Source organism: Zophobas morio, unplaced genomic scaffold, assembly GCF_036711695.1.
Source record: "Zophobas morio isolate AGI-343-1 ecotype UQ-CSIRO unplaced genomic scaffold, CSIRO_AGI_Zmor_V1 ptg000017l, whole genome shotgun sequence".
Lineage (NCBI taxonomy): Eukaryota > Metazoa > Arthropoda > Insecta > Coleoptera > Tenebrionidae > Zophobas > Zophobas morio.
This window is the reverse complement of record NW_026972122.1, coordinates 6,997,982-7,021,653: the sequence shown is the minus strand read 5'-3', so window position 1 is coordinate 7,021,653 and position 23,672 is coordinate 6,997,982. Positions and strand designations below refer to the sequence as shown.

Sequence of the window (23,672 nt, the reverse complement as noted above, 5' to 3'; positions counted from 1 at the left end):
TTTATTCCTTCTTTTGTAGACGCAAAATCTGAAAACTAGTGCAAAAACCCTCTCCACTTTCAAGGATGAAATCGAATGCTACAAATCTATACAAATTCTTATTTGAATATCACCAATCTAAACAGGCAAAGAAAAGAAATAAATCGTCATAAAGTAACTCTGTGGTCAAAAAACCTGTGGTATATTATACTCTCTACCCCTAACTATTACCAAACTGCTCGTTTCAAGCGGACGCAGGTTTCTCCATAAAATTTACAATTTAACATCTGTTAGGGCAAATGACAGAGAACCGTCAGCATTAACTAGAAACCGTGTGTTCCGCTTTCGCAACGTGATCTTGTTTTTTTTGTCGAATTCATAGACATAACTGAATCAGTACCAGAATTAGACGAAATGAAGCAAACAATATTTAATTACACCATAGACCATAGTGCATCAAGAACGTCAACCAACGAAGAATTTGCATTATGTCAAATTATGCATTAATTGAATTTAATAGTTAAGTTAAAAATACATACACAGATAATAAATTTTGAAATTCAGTCTGTGAGAAAATAACATTAATATAATACACAATAAATACAACATACCCCTCCTATTCGGAGTCCACAATGATAATAATTTAACTTATGATAATTCTCAAGGACCTTTTTTTCAAAATGGATCAACGTTTAAGATTAGTTTACATGCCATAAATCCTATTCTGACCCGTGAGTGAGAAGTAATGATGTGTAGATAATAAGTGTAATAACTTGAATAAAGCTATCCAATTATTGTTAAAGCGGCTTAAACAGGAATAAGTGAATTTCCTGCCACGTGTTTTATATTAACATTTACTTGATTGTAGTTAAATTGTATTATTAGAACCATAAAAAAATCTTACCTAACATGAACGGTGAATTTACAAACAATAAAACGAAAATTGCACGTGTTTAAGAAATAGTAAAGGTTTTACACATTTCAGATTAAAATGTCATTAATTAACTCGTTTTACACTAATAACACTCGTTGAGTGGGACGATGGTGTCAAAAGCGATTCATTTTTATTGAAAGAATTGCCCAATATTGAATGATTTTTTTTTTATTTTCAAATGCGATTTCGCAGCGTTTTTGGACTTTTCCTAATGTTTCATGTAGTTTCACATATAAAACAGTGCCGACATGCATTTGTGTTTTACGATCTTTATACCAAAAAATGTTTCTACATTTTGAACAGTTTTGGGAAAAACTTATTGAAATATACAAAAATCCATCAAAACATAAAATTTAGAGACTGCTGTAAACACAAAGAAAATATTGTGTGCGGACATACCTATTGTAAAATGGTCAGAAGCTTGACTCTGTAATTTTTTAAAATACTTTTTTTTAATTTCTCAAAATTAGTAAATTAGAGATGGGTGTATATGTATATGTATATCCTCCGAAATTATTTTCAATAATGAAGGTTATATCGATTTCATGTACTCAGCACTAAGTAGTAAATTAAAAATAGTCAAACATTTTAAATTATATTTTCTTTGGTCAACAAACAGCCTTTAACAAGGCGTCCTGGAATTAGTGCGCCATTTTTTAATCACCCTGTATAAGTAATTAACGTGGGTTAATTCCTTGAACTCTAGTAGTATATAAATATTTTCATCACCGAACAGTTCCAATAATGAAATTTAGCCAAACTATCAAATAAACGGTTTTATCGTATAACATTAGCAAATATACGCAATACAAAATCAAATAATTTAAACGTTTCTTTAAAAAGATCGAGTTTCATTAACGGTCCATTACCGATAAAGACTGCAATTGGTGATGAACGAGATCCCAGAAATTTGACACGTGAATGTACCCGGAGCAAATCCACTTGTTCATATCTACATCAGTGAATGTACAGCAGGCCGCCCGTATATAATGCCGGAGAAATAAAGGGGCGTTACCATGGTAACTGAATTCCACCAATCAGCGGTTTCATTATTTCATAGCACACTACTACCGGGCACGAAAATATGAGCTTGAGAGGAAGCCGCCTTGATGTTATTTCATTGCAGCTTTCAAATTAAGCTCGTCGTGCTTCTGTTCACCCAAGTTCGCCCGTCGTCACGTTCATGAATATCTAATAAATATTATAAATTTTATTATTAATTTAAAGTTGACGGCAGAGTAATGGGCAAATAAAGAGTTTATTTTACGACAGAGAAACTTCGTAATTCACGCTGATAATAATGTGGAAGGGTTTATGGAGAACAATGGCGGAATTAGTTTGGTGTGCCAGTCGGTGATCTTCTCTGTTTGACGTTTTGATTGTTATTTATCTGCATAATTAACCATCTCGGGATTATTACAGGGATTTTCTATTAGTGGAGTATTTTTTAAATGGGTTAAACTACTATAATAAAGTCTGAAATTATCCCCGCGATAATCTGCATGCATTTATTTTAATTTCGACGATCAGAAACAGTGCGATAAATTTCCATCTGACTGCGACCGTTGAAAAATTCCAATAAGGAAAATTGTCCCATTCTTTTATGGATGTTCGCCGTTCGCAATCATGTTGTCAAATTGTAGGCAATACCTGCTGACAGGCTATCAGCCATCTGTGAAATATTCACTGCTTAAAATTCAGTTTCAGCAGGAAAGACCGGACCGCTGAAAGAGTTCGTGCACATTGAATTCTCGAATGTACGCCGTTTTGCTTTGTTTTTAAACTCCTCCGTAGTAAATTATTTTTGCACGTGTAAAGTTCAGTTTTAGAATCGACCGTTATTATTCATTGTAAGCAGTAACAATCGTTTTAAGAAAATGTCTTGTAACACCTCGTTTTAACCCTTTTAAAATAGGTATAACATCTTAGTACATCAATCTTTTGTTGAACTGTAAGTAACCGTGAAAGATTTCGCAGGTATATTGCACATGATAATAAAAATATTATTCACTTAAGGAATTAATAAATAATAGAGAGTTGAATGTAAAACCCATGTTTGTGCTAAACAAAAGCATTTGTCAAGTGGGTTTTTAAACTTTTTAATCTGCTGACGGCCTCAGTCATATTGTTCTATACCATTTCTATTGATGTTCAATTCTTTTGAATTTTGATTTTTAAAATTAATTTAGTACCTAATAAATCGTATTAATAGGAGGGTTTTTTAAATTGGAGATGTCACATTCCTTAATGATATTATACCTACCTATAGTACAAAGTAAATAAATTTTTATGTTTATTCTAAATTGGCAATTCTCATTAGAGACTTAAGGTTCCATTGTGTTAACTTACCCAGTATTGAAAGTTTTGTAAATTTAGATGCTGGCCTTTATTTTATGTGTCCCAAGATGACATAAATAAGACTCAGAATTAACGTAAATATTATATATATTATTTAAAACTTATTACACAGGCCTGCGATGGTTTTCCCCCAACAAAATAAACTAGTAATTTCGGTAGGTCTTAGATACTCATGTATAAAAAAAAATTGCAAAAATTTCTATCACGTAGGGTAAATTTGTACAAGAGTACGCACTTAGTGGAAAACTGTCAACAACTTTTTAATTTTTTTGGATAGACAAATTTTATGATATAGGTTCGTTATATACATGTTTAGAGATCAGATATATTTAATTGTACGTCCCAACACCACTATATTTTAAGAGTAATTTCAATTTTTGTCAAGATGTGTAAATGCGCACTCTTAGACAGTTCATTGCACAAGAGTGCGCAATTGAACGCTTATGAGTACGCATTACATTTTATGAAAAAATATTTGTTTCTAAGGTGAAAATAAATGGAAATAAGTGACTACAGACTACACATAAAACGGGAGACCTATTTCTTCGTACTCTAGGGGTCTTGAAAAGACGAGAAAACGTAAAAATAGAGAGTCGGTCGACAGACTCGATTACAACACGCTCAGGAAGTAAAAATAAAAAAAAAAATCACCATAACCACCACCACACAACTTGAGAAGCAGTACAAAGTAGCAGAGTTAAATAATTCATTATCGTATGATATGTATCTCCAAGACTATTAGACTACGTATTGCAAGCAATGCGCACTCTTATACAAATACCTAGCTGCGCACTCTTGTACATTTGTACATAACCTAGACCCGATTTACAGAAAGCGAAGTTAAAGTTAATTCGCGATTAACTTTTAACTGAGGTCCGTTGCCAGGTAACGCGGATATTTTAACCAATCACGGACTCATATTCCACATTTTAATTCTCTGTTAAACTAATCGAGGATTAAATATTTAACTCGCTGTTCTATAAACCGGCCCCTAATGTTTTCAAACTTAAAAGCTTTTGATTGACAGAAAGTGTAAAACTGTTAGTGTATAACGACACCTTAAAAGTTACAACTAATGAAAATTATTACTGTAAAATAAAAGAACTGGTACGTACCTTACAAAAAACTAAAGCTATGAGCGGTAAAAATTACATCCACACAACGTGTGAACATAAAATCGTCAGTACGACCAAACTATAAACTATATTCAGGTCACTTTTGCACCTTTATCTCACGTTTAGCATTAAATTCTGAATGGTATAACTTCATCTTACCCAGATGGCACTAATAAGCAGAAATCATCAGTGCGTACTCTTATACATATTCGCACTCTTGTACACATTTACCCTACAGTTTCTGCAAAAAATATTTTTTTCAGTTTTGTTCTTAGTACTATAAAAATTAACTTCTAGATTTTGTGGTAATAATATGTATGGATAATGATGTTGATATTTCATTTCGTGTTCAGCTTAGTAAGAGTTATTTGTGTCGACTATGCGCTTACTACCCTGAATTTAAACAAAAATTACTAACGTCTTCTCGGAAATGGGTTAATTCTTCAGATAAGTTTGCTGACACCAATGATTTGGATGAAGCCACAAAATCATACAGACGATTGTTACTTTTGCTGTTCAAATATAAAATGATATAATGCGAAAAATGTAACAGAAATAATAACATATCCTATCGTGAATACAAGAGAAAACGCTTAAATCAGAGCTTTGAAGACAGAAAAAAAGAAGCTTCTTGATTTATTTGTTTTTTTAAGTCTTATTTATAACTAATTTAGTTCATTTAATAAATAAACATTCAATTTTATATTCTTTATATTTTATTTTTTCATAAAAATTGTTTGAAAAACTATGAATATTTAGGCCTACATAAAAATAAATCTCGATGTGCTACAAAAAAACTAGAGTTATATTTTAATTCAGCATACATAAATACCTAAAAAAAAAACAATATTATTTAAAAGGGAAATTAAAAGTTATATTTCGCAGGCCTGTGTTATTAAAGAACGAATTATTGGGTCTTTCCATTTTGGTTGCATGTAAATGCATGAAAGTTGTATAGAAATGTGTATCTGAGAAAATCCTTTTATTGTAGCCCTACTTCCTATTTTATTTTTTTCTGTCTATTTTGTTCTAAAATCTGAATTTTCGTAGACGTTTTTCAAATAGAAAACGGCGAATTGTTCTGTAGGTAAAGCCTGTGGGAAAGTTGTAAGTATAAATTATTAATGTTCCACAATTCATACTTATGGGAAAACTAGTTGTGAAATTAATTCCATAAATTCCCATAATAATATAACAATTTTTTAAAAATATACTTAAATAAAATAAACTGTGTCGTTGTACATTCCACGCCAAAAGAAGTGTCATGTTCTTCAACATGAAAATAGTGATACCTATCCACAAAACAATTCTTACTAAAGATACCAGCAAACTTTAATTTCCTCATTTCATAGTGAAGACTATAAGAAAAATTTTCATTATTAACAATTATGCAGAACACTTGTTGCGGCAAATACCTATACTATTGAAGGAAAAAAGAAAATTGCGCTTATTTTTGGAGAGAAAATCGGCGTGAGTAAAACTCAACAATTTATTTCTTACTAACTCGAATTTACACGACTTATTACCGAGCGATTATGTACAAAATAATTCCGGCGCAACTTCACTGTGCTTTCGTGACTGACTTGGCTGAATAATCATCGTTCCCGACGGTGGCCTCTATTTAAACCTGTTCGCTCCTGTCGAGGATTCGAGAACGCCGGTTCGAGGGTTTGCTGGGCTCGTAATGACATCCGCTTCCAGGTTTTCCTTTACAAAATACGGCTTTATTGGAAGAGCCTCGTTAATTTTTAAAGCTAATAGGAAATCTGGAGACTATCATGATAACATAAACCAGGAAAATTTTGAAAAATGGTTCAAAGAACAGTTGATACCAAGTTTGCGGGAACCTTCTTTTATTGTGATAGATAACGCAAGTAGACTTGAGGTGTCAATTTAGTCTTCATAGTTAATTGTATATAATAATATATATTGTAAGAAAACTTTACTTTATTTGTAGGAAGAAATTCCTCTAAAAGTGGACAAAGACAAAAATGATAGCATATTTAAATAAAAATGGGATTGATTATTATCCACTTACGGCCATGGAAGATCAAATCTGGGGAATCTTGGCTGAAAAACAACCTCAAAAACGTTATCATTTAGACAACATCATGGGCATTGGGTATTGCGGGTGCCACCTTACCACTGTCATTTCAACGCTATTGAAATGGCGTGGTCGGAAGTTAAAAAAAAATATGATAAAACCATTCTCTTGTGTTTTTGACTACGGGTATTTCCACAACTATATAAACGATTGGAAGATACCCCGGAGAGAGTAGTTGAAATGGCATTTAAAAAGCTACAAGATACTTTACAAAAAAATACCGGGTACCAAGAGCTTAAACTTGTCAGCAAATTATCACAAGGCGAAAATGTAGAAAAAGATTTTAAAATGAAACCCATTGGGATTTCTAATTTTCTCTATTCTTAACTTAGTTCTCTGTAACTTCGACGATGCTATTTGTAACATAAATGACGATCCAATACTAAAGTTGAGAACTTTCATTCTGCATTACACGTAAGTTTTCCTAATACTCGTTTACTCTCTTGTAATAGTGACAAGCAACCTTGTTGTAGTGTTAGAAATTTTAAATCTAATTATTATGGAGGTAACATACCTAAATGATTATTTAATTAACATGAACTGGGTACTTATCAAAAACCTTGAATCTGTTGATGCTTGTGTAATGGTTCTGTACGAAATCCTGGAATCTGTCGTACATGTATTCGTTCCCACGAGGAAAATTCATCCCAGAAAATTTCCCTCCATCGATAGAAACACTAAAAAACTAAGAAAATAGCGCATAAACGCTGTAATTTAACTAAATCTATAAATGATTACAACTCTTATAGCAAATTGAGGAAACGTAGCAAAGAAGCTATTTTAAGATGTAAAACCCCTCATTTAGAAATTGTGCAGGCAAAAATTATTAGTAATGATGTAAAATCTTTTTGGAATTACGTTAAATCACAGAAATCCTCCACAGCCTTACCGTCCGTACTAACATTGGGGAACACCAAATTTTACGATGGATCAAATGCAACCCGTTTGTTGACTATTTTAAAAACTCAAGTGTCGCTTATACGGGACAGTTCACTCACTGACGATATCCTTGATATCGGTTAATTTGGCATTAACGTAGAAACAATTGTACAGTCGCTTTTAATGCTTGAAATGACCTGTACCCCAGGTCCTGACGGGTTACCATCAGCCGTTTTCAGGATGTGTGCACATGCACTATCTTTTCCGCTGAAAATCATCTTCATGAAATCGTTAAAATCTGGCACATTTGACTTGTTGATGTCCCTTCGGGGGTGCCTCAAAGGTCTCATTTAGGAGCAGTACTTTTTCTATTATTTATAAACGATGTGAAATCAGTTTTTAAACATTGTCGCTTCCTGTTTTTTTGCAGACGACCTTAAAATATTTTATAAGATCCAGTCGGTCTCTGATTTTTTTAAATTTCAGGGTGATTAGATAGCTTTGTTGACGGGTGTCTCATGTCTAACCTAGAATTGAGCACTTTGAAATGTAGCGTCATCAGGTTTTCTGATAAAATATCGATGGATCAGCCTGCTTACTATGTGTTATGTGTTAGTGATTTAGGTGTGACGCTTACCTCTAGTTTACAATTTAATGAACAATATAGCACGTAAGGCTAACAAATAGCTTGGTTTCTTAGTGAGCCAGTGTAAAGAATTTCGTAATCCTCGTTACATTGTATTGTTCAAGAGTGAGATCCGTAATGGACTGCGGAACTCTAATCTGGTCACCATATCATGTTGGTAGTACTTATTCCCCCCAGATTAGAAAATATCCAGAAGTGTTTTCTTAAATTCCTCTGCTTCAAATGTAATATTAATTTCAGTACCTCTAGTTACGACGATCTGTTGTCATATTTTGGTCTGTCCTAGTTAAATGTCCGTCGGAATTATTTCGACTTATGTTTTGTTTTTAGAGTTTTAAATGGCCTGTGTAACTGTCCTAATGTTATCCATGTTTTTTATTCAATGTAAGAGTCACAATCTGACAGCCTGAAATTTGTATCTACTAAACTCAAAAAATTTTTGATATTTTTTTCCACTTCGTCGAATATTTGGTACTTTTTCTATCCTTTAATAACTTTTACTTTATGTGAACTCAATATTTTCCAGTGCAGTGCAATTTTGGCCCACTAGAAGAATTTTTCTTTGTTGCAACAAATTCTTGATTTGACCAATGGGTCAATTGGTTAAAAATGTTTAACCAATACTTCTATGCCATTCTGCGTATAGTGAGTTCTTAAAATTGGCCAACATTCCACCAGTTTACTAAGGCAATAATCATTTTGTAACTCAATTGTTAAAAATATTTCGCTATTTATTGCCGTTGTTGGAAAATAATTCATACTGCGTTTGTCCCATAAAGTAATGTTTTGCTTTACAAGAACTTTGTTTTCAATTTTTCGTGTCTTTATAATCTTGAACTCATCATTTAATATCTAGATTTTCGGTCTTTTCTAAAGTAGGAGAAATGATCTAGCCATGATTTAAAATACAGCTAACAGTATAATATAATATAACTTGGGTATGCATATTATTTTGGCAGCCCATGAAATTTTTTTTGTAAATTATTTAAAACAATTTTGGGGGACTATGGTGTTCTATTTTTGGAAAATTCTGACCTGACCTGTTTTTGAGTTAATTTCAGGAGCCCGTTTTTTTTTGAAAAATTTGAAGCAATCTTGAGCTTCTAGGTATTCCTGTTTGGAAAGAATTTGAAAGTGCTTCGGAACCTCTAGTGTCTTTTCTTTTAATAATTTAAGTTAAGTTTTTTTAAGTGTTACTTTAGTAAGTACTAGCATCGCCCACGCGCCCTTTCTTTTCTTAGAGTGTCTCATTTGCTAAAATCAGTTTTATTTTATCAGGTGCAGGCCCCACCCTCCCACCCTCTCTTTTCTTAGAGGGTATGTCATTTGCCAAAGTCAGTCTTATCTTAGAAGCTACTAGCCCCGCCCACCCACCCTCTCTTTTCTTTGAGGATATGTCATTTGCCAAAATCAGTTTTATCTTAGCAGCTACTAGCCGCACTCACCCGCCCTTTCTTTCTTACAGGGTATCTTATTTGCCAAACCAGTTTTATCTTATAAGGTACTAGCCCCGCCCACCCACCCTCGCTTTTTTTAGAAGGTATGTCATTTGCCAAAATCAGTTTTATCTTACCATTCATGATTAGAAACATCCTTACACTGAACCCATTTGTAGATACAACATTTTTTCTCGAAACTTCTTGATTCGGTGATACGTTTGTTATTTTTGGGAGGATGGATGAAACTAATTGTTCTAATTTAGTTAAGTTAATTTAATCATCCTAAGAAAAGCTGCTTAGATAGAAGCCTTTTTAGATGAAAGTGAAATATGTATTACATGCAAGAAGATTTGTGGGACACTTTTGTGGATCTATGGCACAAACAAATTATTTTCTGACCAGAACACAGTTAAAAAGTTTAAATATTTCATTTAAGGGTGCCCAGTAGCAGACCGAAAAATGAGCTAAATACAATTTCATTGTACGGGCGTAATTTCAATTTTGAAAAAAAGATCGACATTTCAATTGATAGATTATGTCTAAATCTGTGGGGAAGACACAATATTTTTTAAAATTAGTGATTGTTTAGTGTTTAATTAATCGTTCATTCTTCGAACGAAATTGCATTTTTAGACGAGGAAAGAACATTTTTCGATTCAACTTTTATAGCAGTGCAAAGACAACATTGAGCTCTATGGGGAAGACTCGGTCATTTCTGTTTAAAATTTATATTTATTAAAATATTTGCTTTTTAAAAAAATACTGAATAATGAGAATAAAGTCAAACTAGGCAACCCTATTTGCAAAGGTCCATTTCAATAAATGGTTGAGTTTTACACAGCAGGGAGCCTTGCCGACCGACCCTTTCAGGTAATCAGTTCAGGTACCTTAAGTCATAAAACTCATAAATACACTTGGCTGACCAACATTGTTGAAACTCTTTTTACAAGTCGACTTCTTTCATTGCTGACATAATTTGATTTAAAAGTAGGTATGCAAATTTTTATAATTTCATACATTCTACTAAAACATTTTCTTTCAAAAAATTATTCAAATATTTTTTATTAATCTGTCATTTTATATATTAATCAATACACAAAACTGACAAGATTTAGATTCTCATCACTTCACTAACCACTTATTTACCTGAACAATCATATTTATTTAAGTTTAATTTTTTGATACTCTTTTCCGCACCACCTATGAGCTAGAGTATTATAGGCACGTTTTTTACGTGGTATCTCCAGTAAACCTATTCCACTATTACTATTTATTCCTGTGTGTGTTTATACTAGAAGGTCAAAAGATTTATATGAACTGCACATGACACGAATGCAAATAAAAAAATTTAATTGTACAATTTTTTCTTTACAATTTGTCTAATGGGTTGACTTGTTTAATAACGAGAATCTACTCTCTCCGGAAGTAAGGCATATAAATAAAATTTTCCTAGGACCCTATCATATTATTTTCCCAAAATTTATCATCTCGTTGAATTAAGCATTATAAATTCGACATTTTATATGTTTCTACGATAGCGGTTTTGTTTATTAAGCCGTCTGGCGATGCCGCTAAAAATGTACAAACCGCATTGTCTTATTGTCAGTTTGGTGTTACTGCAAAAAGCTTCAGTTGCCCTTGCTTCATTTTCTATGCAAATATTTTGGGAGAGTACATGCTAAACTAAATTTGCAGGGATGTAAAATGTTTTGCACGGTACAATAGGATTAGCCGTGTTACTTGTTCTCTCATTTTGAAAATTTTACCAAAATAACGTTCGGTTAGTCTAAAGGATTTTTCTGGGCACCATTCTGGATTATTGCGTTCGCCAATTGTGTTTTGTTCGAATAAAAAGACATCAACGTTTGAAAGTTTTTTGAGAAATACTTTTTGCGCTGTGACATATCAGGTATTTCAATTGCCTCGTTAGATACATCGTCGCCCGAGAACTTGTATGATCCACAGACCGGAGCGCGCTCAGGCCAATGTAGACTCTACAAACCTCCAGAAATTCTGCGGGAAATAGTTATTATTTAGATGCTTTTGTTCACACACATCTCACATGTTTCACTCGATTTTGACATGCCACTATCTTTTTGTTTAACTAAGAATTAATTCTTTCATTGTGTTTGATATCAACGTCCTAAATTAGCAGTACTAGTGGAACAGTAATCATGCAATAGATTTTTTTGGTAAAGTACAGTTATTTTTATGTTTTAGCAGCAATGTGTTCTATTTTCTATTAATTTTTACATATGTTTAGTCACAATTTTGGTAGTTATCTTTTACTTTTATTTTTAGCAATAATAAATAGTACAAATATGAAAAAATCAAAAAAATAAAAATTGGAAAATCTAAAATTTAGAAATCGAGAAATTGAACAATCCTGTAATAGAAAAATCGAAACATCGGAAAACTGGAAAATCGAAAAATTAAAAAAAAATGGAAAATCAGAAATTTAATAAATTCCGAAAATTGAAAAACTGAAATATGCATAGAAGAACTGAAAACTCGAGAAATCGAAAAATCTAGAATTTTAAAAATTGAAAAATTAAAATATCGAAAAGTTGAAAAATTGCGAAATCGTATCATTGAAACATCGGACAATTGAGAAATCTAAAAATAAAAAAATGGAGAAATAGAAAATTTGAAGAATGGAAAAATTGAAAATGCCAAAAATTGAAATATTGAAAAATTGATAAACCGAAAAGCCGAAAAACCTCAATAATCTTTATATATAAAAGGAAATGTCCCGACTGACCTATCAACGCCCAGCTGAAACCGCTAATATACTAGAAAGTTGAAATTTGGACAGAATGTTCATTTTATACTGGAGGCATCGTTTAAGATGGGACTTCTCGTAATTCATCCCATAAGGGGGTTAAAAAGGGGCGATAAAATCTGATAAAAGGATATGGTGCTTGTTTAAAATTTCGGGAAAATTAAGAAAATTAAGAGTATAAATTTTGACACAGAAGGAGACTTTCATAACATGGTTACGTACTAGATTTTTTCTAATTTTTATTATTAGAGTAATTTCAGTTTTATGAAACCTTAAAATCCAATACCTCTTGTTACGACGACAGTACTTTATCGAATAACAGATCCACTACTGACGCTGTCCAATCTAATAGTAAAGAAACTTATAAGAAACAGTAGAAATAACTGACAAGAAACACTACACACAAAAATCCTTGAGTGCGCTTCTATAATAATTTTCTGAATGCGAATTTAAAAATTAAAACGGCTACTACAACAGTGTTTTCATTAAAAATGTAAATTAAAAGTTATTTATTTATTTAAAAACACGTATTAGAAAACAATAAAATCAGAATTAAAAAAATATATGCACTATGAATAAAAACATTTTAACTACTTGCTACAAAAAACAATCCTGTGAGTATTCTAAAAGTGTAACCTCGATAAACATTTATTTGCCGAGCCAAAACATTTTGACTATTGTCCAGTTCATGTGTACTTGGCAACGTAGAACCTCGGCAACTATGCATTTTCTATGAAAGTTTCGGATGGTGTTGGCAGAATGGTTCAAAGCACCGAATTCTCGAACAAGAATTGTGAACAATTTATCACTGATTTTTTTTGCTGCGTTTTTATATTGTTATTTGTGTGCTTAGATACAGATTAAATTCAGTCTAAATAAGTGGTGATCATTCGACTTACAAGACATGCAGGATTTCTTATCAAAAAATCTGCTTTTTAGTCTTTTTAGCCTGATTTATTCAAGTGTTTTTAGTCCGTATTGTATTACATCCTATCATACATATTTACTATTTTAGTTAAATTATTAATTTTTCTTTTACCAAAACCACGAGTCGTGGACTACTTCACGCTGTAAATTTCAAGTGAAATATACTCCTATATGTTTAATATTTTCAGATAACGTCATTAATTTTCCTTGTTCTGCAGATACACAAGACTTCATCCACTGATTTTCATGATAAATACCTATAAAATAAATCGGTCGCTAGTTCTAAGGACTATTCACTGTATGTCACTTTTGAATCTAAAGTGCGATTTTAAAATCTGCCACAATGGTTAAATAATTTTAGTTTCATCCAATATGCTAATATCATAATTCTGAATTGACCATCCTGAAAACTGTGCTTGCTCTCTACTAATAAATTAATAAATTTAAGACAGTTTAATAAGTACCTACAACTTAATCTCGACAAATTGCACCAGTGTGAGGACTCCGAAAATTTTTCATCTGACTTCTGACATATCGTTTATCCACCATTATTAGATGCAGAAATGATAAAAAACTCACTTTTAACGAAGATAACCGCCGCTCACGACCCGCGATCTATCGATCGATCAGAATGTGGAATACCCACGGCCAGTTCGTCGGCTACTTGAATAGGATGCCCATCGCATTTTTTGGATATTTGACGGCAATGAAGTGTTTGTAAAGAGGCGGAGGGAGCCAACATTTGGCGGTACCGACTATTTCTATCATAGTTTTTAATGATGCGGCCTAATAGCTAGAGATAAAATGTACAGGTGGGAACGAGCATGTGTGCATTCCTTTTCTATTAATTTAAAACCGATGTCCTTAGTCAGGATCTTGGGCCACGATGTATACGCATATGGCGTGCACTAATAACCGCTACATCGGAGGATTCCGGACAATTACTTATCGTACATCAATTACTGTCAGCTCTCATGTTACTTCTTGGAAATTAATCGACTCGTTTTGTTATCCTTCTTTCTTGCGTTTGTTATAATGATATCCTGATCCAGCTCCAGAAATGCTTTTTGCGGCTGACTGATAAAAAGTCGTTTGCGGTTAATGATTTTATTACCGGCATTTACGTCCATCTTCACAAAGAGTTAAATTTCAAGGTATTCAGCACGTCACGAAAAAATATACTAATGCTATTTTCTATTTCTTTTTTATTTTTAATTTATGTATTTACAGGATGCTCCAGTTTTACAAATAAAAAAATAAAAAACCAACCTAACACAATTAATAAACCAACAGATTATACGAAATACTCACAGAAGAATCAACACACACCTTAACAGTTGTCAAAAGTTTCGACAAAAACTTCAAACTGAAAGATAAAAACACGTTTTATTTTTTACCAATACAATAAATGTTCGAAGTGTTGACCCATAACAATCTAAACTTCAAACTTTGACGTAAAGGTAAAGTTTAAGCCTTCGTCAAATACCTCTAAAAATTTTGATTAACATAACTGGACACAACTCCAGGATCGGACACATATACTGACGAAAAATATTCCACGAATAAGTCCGAAATGTCATGTATCAGTTGGTTGCCATCCAGTGTTCGATTCAGGTCTTTGACAATAGTGAATTTTTCCAATTCAGAGTATGTCAACATGGTAGTGCTTCATGGTGTGACTAATGGAAACGCCAGATTAGATCTCGAATTGTGGATCGAGCGCTTCCCAAATCGCGCGATTCTGTGTACGCGAACATTTACATCAACGGTACAGCATCTCGGAGATCATAGCACCTTCGAGCGTGAAACTCACGATCGTGGCCGTGATAGGATGGAAAGAATACTGCAAGCTGAAGAACAAATTTTAGAACGCGTCGAAGAATAGCCCGACATCACCACTTGCCGACTTACTGATTTTCCACGTTGTGTAATTTACTACGAATCCTTGTTACAGCAACTGTAACTGCAATTGCAACTGTTTACGGATAAAGCAGAATTCACTCGCAATGGTGTTTACAACAGCCAGAAAACTCATATTTGGTCCGATGAAAATCCACAATCAAGCAAACAAACGTTTTAATTTTGTCAGCATAGATAATTTGTCATTGTGACAGAATCACAGATATTGCGACATTATTTAAAAAGAAAATGCCTAAAATAGTTTTAATATAACAAAAAATTGCAATAAAAAGATGTTTTTTGCAGTTTCGAAAAGACAGGCCCGATATTTCTTTCGAAGAAGTAACTATGAGGGTCTCGAACATATTTTCTGTAATGTAAAAATACGCTGTAAAATATTTTTTAATTTTTTTTCTCATAGGTGGGAACATCAACTGTGGCGAAAATTTTATGAACAGGGGACCAAACTTTAAAAACATCACTATCTGGCACTAACGGATTTATTTGCAAATTATATGTTTCGGAAATACCTGCAACGACAAATTTGGCAACTTAATGAAAAAAACGAATATTTCAGTGTAAATACTTTTTTTGGCATATTCTAGGGAACAGTTAGAATTTAAAGGGGGGCGAACCACATTATACAAAATTCTTAAGTCAATGGGTTATAAACACAGGGAAGTAAATGGTCGCAAAATTCTATGTGAACAAAAACATGTCTTTGCAGACAAAATTATTTTTTGAGAACATATTTACAATTTCTAAATTTTTGTGAAAATTTGCCTTTCGTCTATTTGGATGAAACATGGATCTATCAAAATGGTTTGTCCATTCGTCGCTGGGTGTACGGTAATGATCTAAAAAGCAATCCCACCAAAATTAAAAGTGAAGTATCAAAGTTTACTATTCTCCACGGGGGTTGTTCAACGGGGTTCTTGGATAGTTGTAACAATTTTTTAAATTCAAAAAATAACGATAGAGCCTATCATAAAACCATGGACGGGACAATTTTTCAAAATTAGGTAGTTAATCAGCTCATTCCTGCTTTGGCAAAGTTGAACCAAAAATGTGTGGTGGTTTTAGACAATGCACCGTATCATTCGGTTCAGTTGAATAAACCACCCTTTTTCTAGTAAAAAATGTGAAATGCAGGAATGGCTCTTTAAACATAGTGTTGAATTTGACAAACAATTTTCGAAGAAACAGTTGTGGGATTTAATTAAACCCTTCAGAAACAATAGAAAAAAAAGATATTTGGTAGACGAGGCATTAAGAGAAAGTGGCCAGGAAGTTCTTAGATTACCTCCGTACCATTGTCAATATAATCCAATTAAAATGGTGTGGGGATTTTGTAAGAACTATTACAACAAACATATAAATTCTCAACCTTCATTAAAAAATAGGGTGGAGAATTTATGGCTTGAGGCGCTTTCTAAGTGTATTCCAAGCATGTGGCAAAATTTTTGTAAACATTGTGAAAAACTTATTTTGGCAGATTGGGAAAAAAATATGGGAAATCTTTCGTACGAATCTATACCTCCTTTCATTATTTCGCTAGGTGAGTCTGATTCAGAATCTGAATTTGAAAATGACAATGATGATACAGATTTTCATAGCGAAATAATGGAAATGGAGTGAATTGTAGCTTGTCGGGGGGTGATATTTTTACGCATCTTTCGTTCTAAATTTACCAAGGTAGTATGTGAAAAACTACCTGACGTAGGTACAACAAAATAAGTATAATTTTAGTTAGATCATCCACGTTGTTACTTTGCACCAAATTTTAAGCATTTTCTTTTTTTTGTGTTTGTTTCTTATGAGGTTATGGATATGTTGCTTCTGGTAAATTAACACTGGGAATTGTAGTTTTTTTAAATCTGTGTCTCTTTATAGCACACGCTATACAGTTTTAAAGAGACAAATTAAGGTTATGCAAACTGTTATGGAGAGATTAAACTCACCTCTGTTAAAAAAAAATCTTCAGAGGTAAGGTGTTTGCTGCACACCGTCATTAATTGAAATACTTCTCTGCCTATTTTTAAAGCGTGAATCCACTTTTGTCCCAGTATTTTGTTAGACTTTGGAAAGTGGTGCAAAGAAATATTTCCAGAATAGTAACTTTTACATTGCGACACGTCGCTTTAGTTGTTACTCTTGGAGCGTTTTTCCTCAGCTATGGTAGAGAAGAGAGTCAAATACGTATTTTGACACAATAAATGGCCAATAACTCAGCAAGAAGTGAATTTACTGTAATTTGTTGTCTTCGAATAATGAACCAAATGAACTTACAAGAATTAATCCCGCTTGTGACAGTTGGCATTTTGTCCGCCAGAGCGCGCAAAATAAAGCATTCAATTTAAGGCCGGAAAAATGTTTCAGAAGAGCTAAACCCATCAAAGTACTAGAGCAAGGTTGTTGTCTTTTAGCAATCATTTTGGTAATCTTAGAAAAGTGAAAAAAGAAGTTGCAAGATATGGAAATAGGCTGTTCACAAAGGTCGAAATTTACATTTTTCAGAAGAGTGGGCGAGCAGAACGAACTGATGATTGACAATTATAGATGAGATGCTAAATGTGGCATGCGACAATAGTCTTATGTAGAACCCCTATTCATATAAAAACAATGTTTAAGTGAAATTTTAGTGTTTGTTCCTTACATATGAAATACACACTTACAAAAATCCGAACAACTGTTTTAAATAGTGTAAAGTTTTATGCTTTCTAAGAAATGGATACCGTTAACTTGGTCATTGCTATTGAAAACTGAAAGTATCGGCAACAATGTTTATATTTCTGGCATATTTTTTAACCTTTAATTTAGTAAAACATAACCTAACGAAAAAAGTTCAGGGAATTTTTATTCTTCTGCATCGAAAACCAATAAACTCACTAGATTTTCATGGTCAACACTACTATATAAAAATCGTGAACGGATAATAGTTAAAAAGATAGGAAAAAATAAAAGAAATGGGAAAAAACAGATATATAAAAGTCAATAAAGAAATTCCAATTTCTCATCAGTACTGGACGCACCAAAATTACAGATCGGATTCAGTTTTATTGTTATTCTTAACTTATATAATATGTGCAGTTTATCTATCTATATATATAAAAATGGATGTTGGTATATATATCTGTGATCGATAGACTCCGAAATCGTTTGACTGATCACCATGAAATTTGGCACATGTAAGTGGTTTTTCATGGAGAAGGTTTTTGTGGTATCCGCTTTGCTGTAACTAGCCACTAGATGGCGCTACAGCACATCAACTTCTACACCGTTCAACCGATTCTCATAAAAATTGGTACACGTTGGCATTTGACTATGGAGAATATTTTCGCCCTATCCATTTTGCTGTAACTCGCCACTAGATGGCGCTGCAACACATCAACTTCTGTACCAATCAACCGATCCTCATGAAAATTGATATACGTTGGTATTTGACCATGGAGAGTATTTTCGCGTTATCGATTTTGCTGTAACTTGCCACTAGATGGCACTGCAGCACATCAACCTCTCTGTTAAAGTATTATGAACTTAGAGAATCAGCGGCACCCATATATCTAATACTACTATATTGCTATCAGGCCTCAAAAGAGTCCGAAAACACAACGTCAGAGCAATATATCGGACCTCTTTGTCTCTCTATAGTACCAAACAGTACTGCTCATATACTCGTACTTGCTTGATTTTTAGTCGATAACGTGACTAGATGTGTTTTGACATTTCATACGTTCGCTTCTATTTTGTGTACGTGCGCACAGACCCTCGGTACTTTTCTAGACAGAAAACAATATCTTCCGTCTCCCTTTGTCCGTGAACAACGTTTCTATGTTACTTCTGAAGAGTTAGCAAGTATTAGATATATGGCGGCACCAATGACAGCATTGTTTTCGTTGGTATTACAACAAAAATCGTATCGACCGCAAAATAAAATCATTAGTGATGTTCACTGTCTACAATCCTCAGTAATAAGAAAGAGTGAATTACTAGAGATTATTGAAAATGCCATCCAAAAAATCAAACTGATTCCGCGCATTCCAATGGTTCCTACTGATTTACCCTTTACATTCAAACGACTACAGTTTTCTGTGCGTCTTGCTTTCGCGATGGCAATCAACAAAGCCCAAGGGCAGTCTCTGCGCGTTCCCGGATTAAATTTAGGAAATCCATGTTTTTCGCATGGTCAACTGTATGTTGCTTGCTCCAGAGTAGGAATTCCAAAAACTCTGTACGTCTATACACCGAATCAAAAAACCAAAAATATTGTTTACCCACTAGCGTTACGATAGATGTTAGTATTGATTAAAATGTGTTCAAGTTGTTTCAGTTATAGTGGACCAAAAGCTATAAGGTTATATGGCCATCATAAAATCATCCCATTGTGTCGAAGTTAAGTTGTTTACAATAGAAAAGGTTTTAGGGTCGTAAATAACGTGTCCAATGGAGCTCGACCGGCTGTTGTGGTTTCGTTCAGGGGCGGCTTTCACTAAATATGTAAATCCACCACTCCACTATTTCTTTACTACCTGCAGCCGCTGAGGGTTCCGAAATTACCACTCGCTTTGAAAGCCGGCCCTATTAAATATGAGCAAGAAATGTTGAGAAGACGATTTATTGCCAACCGGTAAGCTTAGTGCGAACCACACAAAGGGGGTACTTATTTGCGGTCAACTACTTTTATAAGGGTCATATAACGTTATACCTTTTGGACTAGCATATATAGCGAATACAATAGTCAAAAATTTTGTTCATTCACGTGAATTACTAATACAAAAATGTGTACATTGTGTATACTAATGAAAATAAATGGAATAGGATCAATATGAGTTATCTTATTATTCAGTTTTCTACAACGCATTCTGCGCTCCAGACCATACATTTATATCCACATATATATAAAGTAAATATATACACAAGCAGGACAACGTCTGCCGGGTTCCGCTAGTATATATATAAAATTCAATTGCTGTTCGTTAGTCTCGCTAAAACTCGAGAACGGCTGAACGGATTTATCTTATCTTGGTTTTGAAATGTCCGTGGAGGGCTAGGGAAGGTTTAAAAGGTGAAAAAAATTCGAATAATTGCCGGTAAAACCCTAAAAACAGCACTTTTCTTCTTGACAACCAAGTGACAATCTTTTATTTCTAAAAAGACAAAAGACATTAAATGTTTCACAGCTCAGAACTGTTGTATTGGAAAATAGAATTTCTGTTTTTAGTATTTTTGTTTCTCACCGTTTAAACCTTCTCTGAATTTCCATAAATATTTCAAGACCAAACTCTCAGCTAAAAGATAAAAAAATTCTAAAAATTTTGCATGGGAATCGCCACTTCGAATTAAGTTGAATAGTTGGCGTTCCTGACGGACCTGTCGTCTAACTGACGTGTCATACAAAACTAATTCTTCCGTGCGATTGTGAAAAGTATATTGCGTTTCAAGTCGTTCTTTGTTTTTTCGTAAAACAAAAACGTCGTTTATTTTAAGAAAAGTCTTGGTTAAAGTGAATTTAGTTACACATTGCGAAAGTGTCTTAATTAATTTTGATCTGCCATTGTGTTTACCTATAGTCACTTTGTTGGTTTCGACAAAACCTCAAACTTTACCGTTATTCGAGGATTTAATTTGAAGTTTTCAATATTTTAAAATTCTCAAGACAAAATTTACAGATTTGATTGACTGTGAAAATAATTCTGTGTCGTTTTATGAAGTTCATTACAATGCCGAGAAGACGACAAGTTGACATAGGTCCACGAAGTCAATCCGCAATGAATTATTTCATGGGTAATTCGGATATAGAAGTTGATCAGCGTTGTGCTCATAATCAACATAATCAAATGTTGAAGCGAGACATTGGGTGGTATGAATAAAACTGAATAGATACTCATATTCGAAGTACGAAGTACCTACTTCATTATTACTCTTATATACCTGAGCATCTACTCTATGTACTGAGTACCTACTTGGAAACATTGTATCTCCCCGGACACAAATTGAACATCTACGCGTTTTGTGAGCATTTAATCTAGAAATGAACATCGGCGTGGCAAATAACTGAGCTGTCTGTAAAGCAGCTTAGAAAACGAGTAGGATCTTTGTAAGAGTGAATTTTGACTAAACATGGATACTTTCATGAACGTGGAACGTCGTCAAAAGGTGCATTCAGTTTGAAAAACACATTAGGAGCGGGAATATCGAAAATTTTTCAGGTAATTGACTTTTATTTATGCATAAATTGTGCAGTGCGTTTTTTCTAACAGAGAGATTCCCATCTCAAGGTGTCTACCCCATACTAACTTATATTTTGGTGAATCGAGTTTTGCCTTGATGGACACTGTCACTGTTTTCCTTTTTTGTTATATCGAGATGCTACTTGAGCATCATTTGTTACGTACTGAAGTATTAGCATTATATAGAAAAACTAGAAATATTTTGATTTGATATTCGAGTAGCTACTTCCTATTTCGAGTATGAGCATCTACTGAGTTTTATTTATATCAACCATTGTCAAAAAATTGATCTACCGTTGTTTCGGCAGAACTTCCTTCGCACCAAAAGTATAATGAAACATATTCAGCATTTTCAAGTTGAGTCTTTTCTTCACACAATTTTGTGATGACTTAATCAACATTTACGATCAACACGTATACCACCTTGGATTGGTGCAGTGTAATACTAAAAATAACTGTATTGTATTTCCAAAATTATCTGCGAAAATCGAGTAAGCTGTTCCATCAATTTTTTGGGGGGAGTAAATAACTATTCTTAAAAATTTACCATGCTTACAATAATTTTAAAACGTCTGCAAGATCTCAAAGTATTCATTTCTGCAACTTGAGTTATTCTCTAAAATAAATTGACTGATCCATACATTTTTTTGAGTCACTGTAAAAGCAAATCTAAAAAATATGAATGCAATGATAAATTACGAAAATATACTGATGATATTTTGCACATTTTAGATTTATTCGGCAAAATCTAGAGATGACGTCATCAAGTTTTTGGGCTTGATAAACAGATATATTTTGATTAAAAACCTACCATGTCAAACAGTAACTTCAAAACGTCTGCAATATTTCAAAATTCAATTTTGCAATTCTTGATTCAATCAATAAAATAAATTGACTCAGCGATTAATTTTTTTGAAACACCCCCTATAAGCAAAACTAAAAAATATGAATGGAATGATAAATCACAAGTATAGTCTCATCCTATTTTGGACGCTTTAGATAGGATTCATTTGGCAAAATTTTGGGCTGACGCCATCAATTTTTTGGAGGGAATAAGTAAATATATTTTGAATAAAAAATTATTATGCTTATCATATGTTTAAAACATCTGCTAGATTTCAACGCATTCGGTTTTGCAGATTCAAAATTAAATTGTAGGTGAAACGAAGTTCAGAGGGTCAACTAGTCTTCAATAAAAAATACAATTCCATCAATCACATTCACAACACGCCAAATTTATTTGGTAGCTCGATCTTTTCATAAGAAAGATGAAGAAATTGGTCACAGTCTCCTTCTCAAGTATACAGTGTTACTAAGATCCGCATACAATTCACAGTTTCGTTATTTTGAAAAACTCTGGGACAGTGGGACAGATCAATTTAATTATTTCAATGTTTGTCTAAGACGGCTTTGTCGTGTCAACTTTTGTTTAGTTTGTTTATTTTTTCCGTAAATTGTCATCGAAAGTTATTAAACCATAAAACGGTTCCGTCCAAGAATGTTACGCCTTCCAGAAATTTTGGTTTAGGTTTGGTCATTTGGCTTTTCTCTAGTTCAAAAGAGAACCGGCAGAAGTTACAGCTACAACAGAGAATGCACCGATCCTATCAAAATTGAAAATGCCGCTGGTCTGCTAATGATGATCCTAACAAACCGTATATTTGAGTAAGTGTACAATATACTTTGCAATGAATCAGTTTACCATCTGTACAATTTTTAGCCCATCGATAAATGGTGCTTTGCATTGAGTGATATTTTCATGAACGGGTACCATAACAATTCAGCGTGGTATGCTTTTACTGTGACACAGATCTATTCAACAATGGACACTTTCTATGTTTCACGAGGCCTAATTCTACTGGCACCAGTATGCCACGAACATCTTTAGATTCTGCGTTGTCACTTTAATTGTCCATTACCTTTCTCCGCTTAATTTTTCAATAAAATTTACAGTAATGAAATCCGTTTAATTAACGTAGCACAATTATTGTCACTAATAAGAGAAATAAAATAATTACAGTTCCAATAGGTTTAAGCTAGAAAGGAAAACGCCATTTGTAGCCGCAGATGTTTTTAAAATAATCTTGTACAATTCGTCCAATTTTTATAAGGTTTAAATTAATCTCGCAGCCCAAAATGTAAGCCTAATCAGATTAATCACGTTATTGCTTTCTCGAAATCAGTGCGTCGAATGAATTAACTTTGGAAAATGAAGACTTCTTTCTTTATTTTCAGAGTTTTTTTCTTTACACCATCGATGTTTGATGGTATTACTACTGTTTTGTTTCTTAACCCGGCTAATTTCTTAGGATCATAATTATTGTCGTTGTCTAATTTATATTCCAGTTCATTTATTTTATGATTAGCGGACTCTAATCCA

General features: G+C 33.3%; 1 protein-coding gene across 1 annotated transcript; it reads left to right on the top strand.

The window, feature by feature from the left end:
- Positions 1-18,928: 18,928 nt before the first annotated feature.
- LOC135129894 (uncharacterized) lies at positions 18,929-19,354 on the top strand. The gene has a single exon (XM_064057164.1). The coding sequence runs from the start codon at positions 18,929-18,931 to the stop codon at positions 19,352-19,354; it is 426 nt and encodes a 141-aa protein (XP_063913234.1).
- Positions 19,355-23,672: the final 4,318 nt, after the last annotated feature.

What these genes read in the sequence shown, in the direction of transcription:
- LOC135129894 (XM_064057164.1), top strand. Translation starts at nt 18,929, where the DNA reads ATGGCGGCACCAATGACAGCATTGTTTTCGTTGGTATTACAACAAAAA.